Raw genomic sequence first — 12,453 nt, 5'->3', positions numbered from 1 at the left:
GCATTTTGCCTCCTCTGGGTAACCACCCGTTCTCTCTGCAGATCAATGGACTTGTTTCTGAACAAACCCTAAAATTTGCCGTAGTTGTTTACTTGATAACGGGAATTGGTGCAGATCATATTGAATGGGTCTCTGATGTTATCGTATTTTTTCCCTTTTTATGTTAAAAGCCGTAATTCCTCTTTCTGGTTAACGTTTAAAAAAACCCTAATCGCGCATTTTCTTTTCACTTCATAAAACCTCTAATCTGGCATTTTCCGCTTGCTGGTAAAGCTGCAATCTCTCTTTTTTACTGTCAAACCTTAAAAGCCTGCATTTTCTGCTCTCCGAATGAAGTCCTAAATTTTCCATTTCTGTGCACTGCTCAAATCTTTTCTGTTCTCTTTGTAAAATCGTTAAAAAGAAATAAAAACAAATTCTGCTCTTCCATTATGTAAAACCCTAATCTTCCATTTTATTCAGAATCTTAGCTGGGTGAAACCCTGATCTCACATTTCCTGCTTCCAATTCCCATCCTTGCCATTTGTGTTCAGGATCTGATCTTATGTTTTCCCCTATGTAAAAAACTGTCATGGCATTGTGTGGGGTAAAACCCTAACCTGGATTCTTTCCTGTGCGGTGATTGAAGCCCTAAGCTTTGCCTTTCTGCAACTGGGCTTAATCTTGCCTTTTCTGCTCTCTGAGAAAAGCCAAACCCTGCCTTTTCTTGTCTGCTTTTTGTACGCATTTATAAGAGGGAAACCCTAAAATTCTCATCCTGATGCATTCGGCTACTTCAGCTTCGGCATCAGTTTCTGCGGAGAACCTCTCCACCACAGCGAGGTCGAACTCTCGGAAGGAGAAGAAGAAGCAAGCGAAAGAGGAAAGAGATCGCCAGAAACAAGTGGAGAAGAAGAAGAGAAGACTTGAGAAAGCATTGGCTACTGCTGCTGCCATCAGAATTGAACTGGAGAAGAAGAAACAGAGGCGTAAAGAAGAAGAACAACGGCTCGATGAAGAAGGAGCTGCCCTTGCAGAAGCAGTAGCTCTCCGAGTCTTAGTAGAAGAAGAATATACTTCTTCTTCTTCTTCTTCTTCCACAAGGTATTACTTTCTGAATGAAGGAGGAGGAGGAGGAGGAGGAGGAGAAGAAGTGAGCATGGAAAGCGCGTGTAAAGAACCAGGTAAGCTTCCGATATGTCTTGCTAAATCATGCGGAAAACTTGTTGATGGGGAACGAAACGATGCCCAACATGAAGAAAGTGAGACCCAAACTGAAGGAAATGCTGCCCTAAATGGAGGAAATGCTGCCCTAAATGGAGGAAATGTTGCCCTAAATGGAGGAATTGCTGCCCTAAATGGAGGAAATGCTGCCCTAAATGGAGGAAATGTTGCCCTAAATGGAGGAAATGTTGCCCTAAATGAAGGAAATGGGGATGAGGAAGCACCCGTAGGGTATGTCCCTCTGTGCTTTCGCAATGATAGTTTGCGGGCGAGTAGCGAGAGGGCAAGGGCAGCCGAATTAGCGGCCGGAATGGCTGCGGCCCGAGCTGTTGCTGCCCTCCGAATCGCAGAAGAAGCGAGAGCCGAGGCCGAGGCTGCCAAAAAAGCCGCTGAGGCTGCAATTAGCGAAGCTTTGCATCGAACCAAACTAGCTAACTTTCTCGATTCAGCTCCTCAGGTTAATCTTCTTCCACAATGCCTATTTTTTTTTTTTTTTTTTTACTTCTCTTGAGTATTTGTTTTTTATTATTACTGGGCTTAGATTGTATCAATCATTTGTGTATTGTTCTCAAGGTTTTCTTGAAGGTTATTTTGTTGTAGCTTCTTAGTAATGTGACACATTGGTTCCTTTTACTAAATGCATTTTCTCTAGTTAATGTTTAGTTTTTGCTAACTAATTTGTCATTTTTTCAAGGTTTTCTAAGGTCATTGTGCTCAGAAAAGAATGCCTTTCCAATTAGATCTCTGTAATGTGAGACAGATGTTGGTTTTTTGTATGGATCTCTGGAAGGTGAAATATATGGATCCTATACATAGAACAAAAAAAGTGGGTTTCATATAAGATCTCAGTAATGTTCAAGATTTAATCCAATAAATACACAAGAAGAACATAGACAAAAAGTGGGCTTCATGTAAGATCTCAATAATGTTCAAGATTTAATCCGAATAAATACACAAAATGCAATGGTTTGCATATGAATCTCAGTATATTGTATACATACACACATATAGTTGGGGATACATACTATACAGAGTGTTACGGTATACATACTATATAGATTGTTACATATATAGTTGAGATTTTAAATACACATCCCATAGATTATGCTTGATTTGGGATTCCATGCTAACAAAAGCAGGTATCGAACCAACCCTTGACGATAGAGATGGAACGAGATGAACTGAAAGCTCGGCTAGAAGAAACCGAACGTCAGCTGAAAGAGCGAACGAAGCAGGTAGCTCATCTGGAGCAAAGCTTGGAGGACATGACACAATATCTACTCAATCTGAAAGCAAACCTCCCATCTGCAAGAGCTAATTTCCACAAGCAAACTTGTTTTGATAATGAAGCTGAAGCATCGGAGGTTGCGAGTTCGAATCTGTCAGGATCATGAAAGTGGAACTAGAAAATATGGATCAAGAGATCAAAGGAAGTTTTTACTTCTTGAAGCTAAGTTTAACCCACATTCGTCTAGCAACTAAAGAGTTACATGTAAGGTGGCATGGAGCTTCCAAGAACACACCGATATCACACGGTTCGATGAAGACCAAGTATAGGATTTCTTTATCTTGTTATAATTCAGTATGAAGATAGATGTGCATGTTCTTTATTACATCCATTACCTTTAGAGGATTGTTTCTTTCCGCACTCGGGATGTGCAAGTGGCCATTTGTCAGGCCACTCTTCACCGATGTGTTTCTGTGTAGCCTTTTGAGATAGGTTTCCGAAAGTTTTCAGATTATTTAGTTCTTTTCTTCTTAGAGAAGGTGTACACTCCGCCCTCACATGTCTGAGCAAATTACTCTAGGTAGATTGTGGCACTTGCAGATACACACTAAATTAAGGTTCCTCATCTATTGTGACTTGGTTTGTAAGTTTGTTGATATCTCATGCTTCATAAATGTGTCATGATTTGTACAAGATGATAATGAATAGAAGTAATACTTTTGCTTTTGTTTAAATATTCTAAAGGGCCATGTAATGGTGCTAAGTAACATCTAGTGTCCGTGTAAAATGGACACTAGATAAATGTGTCATGATTTGTACAAGATGATAATGAATAGAAGTAATAATACTTTTGCTTTTGTTTAGATATTCTAAAGGGCCATGTAATGGTGCTAAGTAACATCTAGTATTCAAAACCTCAGACCAAGATCTTTTTAAACATTTTAAGTGAAGGTTCTTTTAGCATCTTAGTTTGAATACTTTCTAATGTATGCAAATCACAATATGCTGTTCTCATTCTCAAAAGTTTATAGCCGAACATTTGAGGCAAAACATGTATAAAAGACTTTATGTTCAAATTTTGAGAAAGGGTTTCTATCATATAGAAGTGGATATGGTCAAGTACGTTGATGAAATGTTGAAGGTGAAAATGATTAGTTTAAGGGATGTTGCCTGCTTTTTGCCATGGAAGCCCGGATTTGATCCCATAAGAGATTTTGAGTTTGGGCCATGGTTAGTCCCTATCTCTTTTGTTTTTTTGAGGTTTCCCAAGGATTACATGTTCGTGCTTCCATCAATGGTAGCACAAATTGATACATATGTCTAATTGTATATATTAATTATTACAAGTTTACCATCTATTCATATTTTAGTGTACTCTTTGAATAATTTAGCTAGTCAGGCTGAACATTATGATCATGTCGAGGCTGGAATATTTAGCTATACCTGGTCAATGTTTCTATTGTAAGAAAATAAGCCATGTCATGAAAGATTTCCTGAAAGAAAAGGTCTAGACCCCACAATGTTCAACCGATAGTCAATCCAAGTGATGATGTTATTTCGGATTGGGGGCAACCATTTCAACCGGTTTTTGGAAGTAAACAAGAGGAAAATGTTTAAGCATCCATGGATGAGATGCGGCAGCGAGTGGGTAAAAATGTTCACAAGAGAATAAAATAGTTGAGGACATACATACTTAGATATGTGGAAGCCGTTATGATGCTTTACAAGGGCAAGAAGAATCATTACCACAATCTAATGTAGATGTGTGGAGCCGAAAGAGTCTAAGAGATGACATTGATCCATCAAAGGATAGGGCAACACAAAACTATTAATGATCCTTCAAGTTCTTATTCCAATGTGGAAGATGTTGGCCTACAAAAAACTCAATCATTGGCTATAGAGAACACTAGGATAACACACATGGATAATCAACGACCTTCGTTAATATCTTCACCTCATCTATTGAATCGCTTCATGAAACGATCCTCAAGTTTAGTAGGTTTGAATGCCAATCTATTCCCATGATTCCAATAAGTTCTCATGTTGAAAACATGTGTGATTCTTTAGTTTCAGATTGGAATGCCCCATATGGGTTAGAATTTTTAATTTTTGTTGGGGATTTGATTGATCATGGTGTTGTGCCATTGCAAGTTCATATTCTATTCAAATCTATACAATCTCTTGTTGGCTTTTTGTTTCCATTCTGTGGCTATAATAAGGAATCCTAGGTTGCAGCATATGTGTGGTTGGCTATTAGGTAACAAGCTTTATATATTGCAAAATGTATTAACTTTGAGGAAGTATAGTTAAAAGGTCTTAGGCTACACCTATGCAACTATAGCAATTGTTTGATGTAATGGGGCAGATGTATATGGTTGTTTCCCTAGACTCTCATATACGCCCAAAGTGTGGCAATGTCTATATTCACGAAGATGGATTATAGGAAGTGCAAGTGTTAGCTAGAGCCCCCATCATAATCATAGAATTGCTCATGATGCATTGCATTTGTGTTTTTTTTTTTGCCTAGAAAATATCCTTTCATTAGTTATAAACAATTATTACAAGAATGTTGACCTACCGTCAAGCTAGCATTGGTATGTTGCACTCTTCCTTGGGTCCCCATCCCTAAAGGATAAATAGTATCAACACTCCACCACTCCATAACCTAGTTATGTGATTGGTGGTGGGAACAACCATACTGGTGGTGCTAAGCACCACATGGGTCTTGCATTTTGTAGTGTGAGAAAAGGGGCCTTCTTCCAATAGGCGATAAATTCAAGGCGTTGCAACACTGCAACATCTGTCTCACATGTAATTTCATCATTTTGTCCTTTCAAGGTATGTACACTTTCCACTGGATGAACATTAGTATTACCAAAAACCTGAGAACATCTAGTAGTCCAAATAAACCACATTGTGGTGGTGCATAGCAGCTCCCATACCTCTTGCATTGCCTTTAACATATAAGGAGCTTCCATATGACTTCGTTGCACCACCCGTATCATTTGGACATGCTTCCTATGACCACATCATTTGTGCCACTGTAGCCCATATGAGCTACAGTATAATGCCATCTTCCTCCACATCATAGTCTTGATATCGTCCGCAAGACCCACCCCTTACCCCCACCAATTAGGAATAATACTAAAACAAAGAGAGAATTAGTACTGGAGAAGGGAAGTACTATTAGTACTAAGAGGACGAGACTGCGTAAGAGTCCTGAGAGAGGAAGAGAGAAAAGGAGAGAGAGAGAGAGAGAGAGAGAGAGAGAAAGAGAGAGAGAGAGAGAAAGAGAGATGATGATAATAGATGATATTTTATATGAAGAGTAAGTACAAAATAGCTATGAGGCTTAAGACTAGCGTTGAACCAATTTGGTTCGAAATAATGCCTTGTGCCTCCTTTTATAGTGCTCTCAGGAGTAGTCCTAAAGCTTCTAGAATGTTCTAGAGAAATCTGGAATATACATTAATTTTCTATAATAAAACTTAAATGGAAAAAATATCCTACGTATTACAATAGATAGTGTAATGGTCGAGAGCTCGACCCATATAACATAAGGTCATTGGTTTGAGTCTTGCCATATCATGACACTATCCCCCCCTTAAGAGGATGAGTGTAACGAGTCGTCGTTGATTGAGGACCGGGTTTGTCCGAATACTGTCCGATGGCAAAAGAGGAGGGAAGCCGATGACGATCTGCATAAGTCTTGTTCCAACGTTTGATTTGTTCGTTCTGCCTGTCCATCGGTCTGGGGATGGTAGCCGGAGGAGAGGTTGCAAGAGACCTTGAGCATCTTAAAGAGATGCTTCCAAAATTTGGAGACAAATTGAGGTCCTCAGTCACTAATGATACTGTCTAGGAGGCCATGATGCCGAAATACCTCACGCATGACCAGGGCGACAGTTTCTTCACTTGTGATGGCCTTAGTACAAGGCACAAAATGTGCCATCTTAGTATATCGATCGACGACGGTTAAGATAGCATCGAAACCCTTCGAGACTGGAAGATCTGTGATAAAATAAAGACAAATGGACTGCCACTACTTACTTGGAATTGGTAAGGATTGCAACAAGCCATATGGATGATGTCGTGGCATCTTTGCTCGGTAACAAGCATCACATGTTCGAACGTAGTCGTCGACAAAACGTCGCATATGGGGCCACCAAAAAGATCGTTGAACTAGATCCAACGTCTTAGTACTACCGAAATGTCCCGCTGTATGCGTGTCATGACAATTTTAGACGATTTGAAGGTGATAGGAGCAATCGGGAACATATACGAACTTTTTAAAGGATAACAAACCATCATGATATTCGAATTGTCGGTAGTCCATACCTGGTTGTTGAGACTGGGAATAGGATGCCCAAGAGGTATCAATTTGCGCTAGAATGGCTTGAGCAAAACTGTTTGTCTTCAAGTTGGCACGTATGGCATCAATAATCCAGGAATCCAGTGGAGTGTGAAAAATCCATGTTGTGTGCAAACGTGTTGGTCCCAAGATTACCTGCTTTTGATTATCAAATGCTGGATCACTAGGACGATAGTGCATCTACCTTTCCTTGCTGCTTCCCCGGCCGATATGTGATTTTGAAGTCAAAACGTGTGAGGGATTGGGCCCACCAAGCTTGCCGTCGATTTAGTACACGAGCGTTCTAGAATAAGCAAGATTTTTATGATAACTGAAAACGATGGCTTGATGTGGAGAGCCCTCTAAGAAGTGCCGTCATTGCACAAATGAATCCACGATGCCTAATAACTCCTTGTCATGTATCTCGTAGTTGATTTCCGCGGCATCAAATTTGCGCAAATGGAAAGCCACATGATGTAACTTTTCTTTATCTCCTTGTTGTGAAAGGATGCTACCGAGGGCAAAATCCGATGCGTCGGCCTCCATGATGAATGGTTTGTTTGTATCCACATGAGCTAGAATAGGAGCTGATGTAAAGGCTTTCCTAAGATGCATAAAAGCCATGTTCGCTTCATTGGACCAAAGAAATGCATGTCCCTTCTTGGTTAGCTGTGTGAGAGGCAAAATAATCTTTGAGTAATATTGTATAAACTTGCGGTAGAAGTTAGCAAAGCCTAGGAAACATTGTACACCTCGTAACGAACGTGGAGTTTGCCACTCTAACACAATTTTGACTTTAACTGGATCCATGGAGAGGCCCTTTGAGGAGATGACGTAGCCTAGAAATTCCACTTGCTTGCAGTCAAAGCTACAGTTTTCCAATTTGGCATAAAAACCATTCTCTCGGAGTCATTTTAGTACTAATAGTACATGAGAATCATGCTCTTCTTGGGTCTTCGAATAAATCAATAGATCATCTAGATGGATGATCAAACAGATATCCAAGAGGTCTCTGAATATATCATTTGCCATGTGCTGGAAGACTGTGGGTGCATTGGTTAGACCGAACGGCATAACGGTATACTCGAAGTTCCCATATCGGGTGCGAAAAGCGGTCTTCCATTCATCTCCCAGTCGGATCCACACGAGGTTATACGCTCCTCGTAGGTCGATTTTTGTAAAAAACTTGGCACCATTTACTCGCTCTAAAAGACTTGATATAAGGGGAAGTGCATACCTATTCCTGATGGTGACCTTATTCAAGCCGCGGTAATCAACGACGAGACGAAGTGATCCATCTTTCTTCTTGACAAAGAAAATTGGTGCACCGGCCGAAGATTTCGAGTGACGAATAAACCCGCTTGCCAAATTCTCTTCTATGTAGGCTCGAAGGACTTCTAACTCAGTTGGGGACAAGTTGTAAATTGGTCCCCATGGTGGCTCTGTTCCTGGTTGTAAATCAATGGGACAATCGTAGGGACGATGATGTGGAAGAGTACCGGCTTTTACCTTGTCAAATACATCGGCATAAGGATGATATTTTGCCGGAAGTTGAACTAAGGATTCCTTCTTAATATTGTTGGAAGGATGTACTGATATTGTAAATAGAAACATTGCCTCCTTGCGTCCTTCGCGTAATTGATGGAGTGAAATGGTCGAAACTCGATGAGTAGATTCTCGGGGTTGTCGATACTGGACTTCTCTTGTTCTCCAATCTATGTCTGGATTATGTAATTCAAACCAAGGTAATCCCAGTACAATGGGATGCTCTGGACTACTAATTATATTAAATGATACCACACACACAAAACTACCTAGGACAACCTGAATGGGTTCTGACTCTTCTATAATATTCCCGGAAGCAATGGGACGACCATCAATGACTACTACAGATGCGGGGCAAGGAAGTTTTCTTAAGGATATTTGAGAAGCTTGGGCAAAATTCTGATCCATAAAACAGGAATTGGCTCCAGAATCTAAAAGTGCTAAGACGTGTATTGGAGGGGTAATTTTAGTACTAACCATGACTTGGGCTAAGAACACATTGCTAACTTGCCCAGAGGGAATGGAACCACTAATGGGTTGCACAGATCTCGGGCTATCCAACCAAACGACTCCTATTTTGGCTGGACTCAGTTGTTTAACTCTTCTTCTAATTGACTAAGGATTTCAAATTTGTTTGAGATTCCTGGGCTATTAGTACTATTAATACTATCAGACACTCCTAAGGGAATTGACTTAGGTTTAGTACAGGCTACGATTTGATTTACCTGTCTTCTTGGCCTATGAGGACAGTTGATTGTGATATGTCCTGGTTCACCGCAATAAAGACATAATCGATTTGCACGTCGTCTTTGCTTTTCTTCTTCCGATAACGGGCCACGTTGACGCATGGTGTCGATCTTCATTGGTGTCAGAGTATTTTCTTGAGATACATCTCGTACAAACGGTTTAGCTGTGACTAAGGCGTATGTGGGCTCCGGCCTAGGGCATGGTATTTGTAATTGACGTTCTGAATGTCGTTCGAAAAGGCGGTTGTTGCATCGGACCGCTCGATTGATTGCCTTTGTAAGAGACTTTGGTTCTTGGGGAAGGTTAAAAGTAAATCTTTGACATCATTTCGCAGGCTGTAGTGAAACTGCTCCATTAGTGCCTGATCATCCTGTCGAATACATGTGTATAATGGACGTATTCACACTATCTCGTTTTGGCCATTTATGTAATTAGCATAAAGGGTAGTTGCCCTAAGTCGGTCACTATATATAGTGACCTTGCAACCTTTTTGTAAGGTTGGGTGTTGTATTATTGCTCTGTGAATAAAGAGTCTTTTGTGTCTCTCTCTCTCTCTCCCTCTCTCCATCTCTGTGCAACGACCTAGAAACTGTCATACGCAGGTACTCAACAGCAATCGAATGCTTCTTGATCTTCCGCATGGACGTATTCACACTATCTCCGTAATGGGCGTATACATGGGTTATCTAAGATTACAGGTATAGACTTAGGTTCTCGGACATATCACATCCCAGGGAATATCTGAGGTGAGTAGACGGAAATCCACCGCGTATGCAGAGGCTGGACGATCACCTTGACACAATCGTCGGATTTTGTTGATTGCCGTCCTGATGCTATCGGTATCTCCAAAGTAGGCTTTAAACTCGCTAATAAAGTCTTCAAAGTTATTAAGCAAGGGCGATTGTTTTTCTAGAAGCGGAGCGAACCATGCCAAGGCTGAGCCGCTAAGCAACGTGCCTAGCAGGCCTACTCGGGATGCATCATGTTGGGAAATCGGTCCCTCCGGATGGGACCCGGTGAGAATTGGAAGAGATCCGGAAACCGGAGGAGAACTGGAAGAGAGCTGGTGAGAACCGGAAGTGTTGGGATTACGGTCCCTCCGGATGGGATGGTCGAATGTCCGGGAATCGAGAATGAAGACCCGGTTCCGAATCCGGATGATGAAGACCCCGGCTACGGAGCCGGATGATGAAGACCCCGGCTACGGAGCCGGATGATGAAGACCCCGGCTACGGAGCCGGATGACGAATGTACCTGGAGAGAGATCCGGATGCGGGGACATATTTGTGAATATGTTTGCCAAGGGCCCTTGAGGCTATATTTGTAAATAGCCCGAAAGTCATATGTGTATAAATATGACTTAGGGCAAACAGGTTTTGTTGTTGCTCATTTTTTCTGTTTTCACTTAGAGGGAGTGAAGAGAGCAGCCGAGAGAGAGAGAGAGAGAGAGACGAAGAGGTCGCTGCCTCTGTGTATTACCGCCGCCTGTGGCGAAGATAGTGAGCTCAAGGTTGTTGACTTGTAGCTTCACCATTGTACATCTCTGCTTATAGTGATAGTTGGAGTTTGAGGACTCCCGTGGTTTTTCCCATTTAGGGTTTTCCACGTAAAACATCCTGTGTACTCTTCTCTCTATTGTCTTTGTGCATTTTGTTTTCTGTGAATTGATCCTACTCCTCGGTTGTGGCCGAGCACTGTGTCCAACAAGTGGTATCAGAGCCAGGTTAACACAGAAAATGGAAGGCGGCAGCAGCGGGCAGCCGGGGATGATGGTGCTGAATGCGCAGAACTACGCCGACTGGAAGATAAAGATGGAGGATCTGCTCATTGTTCGGGACCTCTATGAACCGATCGACAGGTCGGAAATACCCAAGGGGGTACTTGAGACGGAATGGAGGCTTCTGAACCGGAAAGCCGTTGCAACCATTCGGCAATACGTCGACGTGAGCGTTCTACAACACGTGGCGAACGACACCAACGCATATGAGATGTGGCGGAAGCTGTCGGGCCTCTACGAGAGGAAGAATGCGTTGAACCGGACCTCCCTGATGAGGAAGATAGTGAACCTCAAGTACCGGGACGGCGAGAGTATGGTGGAACACGTAAGCACGTTGTCGAGATATTTCGCAAGTGCGTGGAGAAGGGCGGAACCACGGGGGTCTTGGACTAAGGAGAAGGGGAGAAGGAATAGGACTTCGGAATGGAGCTTAGCACAAGAAGAGAAAGAATGAACAAGAGGAAGATGGAGGCCAAATGCTCAACAAGATATATTAGAACCGAAAACCGATTACAAAATGGCGGCCGCGTAGGCCGCACCAAACGACACAAGAAAACCCTAACTAAGGAACCCTAAACGAAACCCTAACCCTAAAACGAAATGGTATACCTCACTCACACTAAAAAATAAGGCAACCCCCACAATGGTGCTCTTCCTCTCCTTTTATAGCACAAGGAGAGAAGACCGTTTACAAAAAGGGTGCTACAAAATATCCCCTTTCAATCAATGGGGATATTTCCCTTGATTTTAGGGGAGGTGGGAAGGATGGGTCTTAACTCCCACCTCTACACGAACTACTATGTACCTATCTCTCTCTCTCACGTGGATGTGCGCGCAAAAGCACATCATCTTTACACTTTACAAATCCTAAGGTGCATTTCTAGCACCATACTTATCACTATCGATAAATAGAAATACAACATGTTGATGTGCAATGTTGCACATCGCAGGTTTGCTTGCTTCGCTCGGGTTTCCGCCTACGGACGAAAATCTTCACGACATCCGCCCCCACCTAACCGCACATCCACCGGTATGTGCCAAAAGGGGACAAAACGCGAGATTTTCGGCCAAGGCGGCCAACCGAGCCCTTGACAACCTCGTGGGCTTGCCCGGCTTCGTCTTCCACTTCGAGCAAGTCCACCCCGTCCACACGAACCACCGTCGCCTTCCGGCCCACCATCTCCGCCGAATGGTCTCGAACCGTCGGCTCCATCCGATCTGCCACACTTGACGACGTTCGCCGAGTCGTTGCCTCCACCCGATCCGCCACGTCCACCGTGTTTCCTCGAACCACCGACTACACTCGGACCGCCATATCCGATGCCCGCGCTTTCCTCCCCGTTCGGTCCTCCCGAACGCCGTTGCCGACCCTTTGTTCGCCTCGCATATCCTCCTGATCCGCCTTTTTCGTGCCGCGCACCTCGTCGTGCCGACTCTTCTCGCTCCGCGCTTGCCTTCCGTAGGCTTTCCCCGTACGTCGGTGTTGTCCTCCGAATGCGTGCTCGTGCTTCGGTCCTTCGATGACCCCATCACGCATTTTTCGCCTTCCCTTTGCTTGCTGTGCTCTCTCGCCGTAGAGCATACCATCGTTCCCGTGCTCGT

At 42.9% G+C, this 12,453-nt stretch overlaps 1 protein-coding gene across 1 annotated transcript; it reads left to right on the top strand.

Moving 5' to 3' along the window:
• Window positions 1-694: 694 nt before the first annotated feature.
• Window positions 695-3,157, top strand: LOC147850754 (uncharacterized). Its single transcript, XM_087335828.1, has 2 exons — window positions 695-1,660; window positions 2,343-3,157. The coding sequence occupies exons 1-2, from the start codon at window positions 761-763 to the stop codon at window positions 2,595-2,597; spliced, it is 1,155 nt and encodes a 384-aa protein (XP_087191954.1). The 5' UTR covers window positions 695-760; the 3' UTR covers window positions 2,598-3,157.
• The last annotated feature ends 9,296 nt before the right edge of the window (window positions 3,158-12,453 follow it).

The sequence above is a fragment of the Azolla caroliniana genome, unplaced genomic scaffold (assembly GCF_043228905.1).
Source record: "Azolla caroliniana isolate FFs.n. ecotype wild unplaced genomic scaffold, voAzoCaro1.0.p SCAF_20, whole genome shotgun sequence".
In the NCBI taxonomy this organism is placed as follows: Eukaryota; Viridiplantae; Streptophyta; class Polypodiopsida; order Salviniales; family Salviniaceae; genus Azolla; species Azolla caroliniana.
This window is presented reverse-complemented; position numbering and strand designations above follow the sequence as displayed.

Coding starts and splice junctions, on each gene's coding strand:
- LOC147850754 (XM_087335828.1), top strand. CDS start 761: ATGCATTCGGCTACTTCAGCTTCGGCATCAGTTTCTGCGGAGAACCTC. Junction 1,661..2,342: donor TTCTCGATTCAGCTCCTCAG/GTTAATCTTCTT, acceptor TAACAAAAGCAG/GTATCGAACCAACCCTTGAC.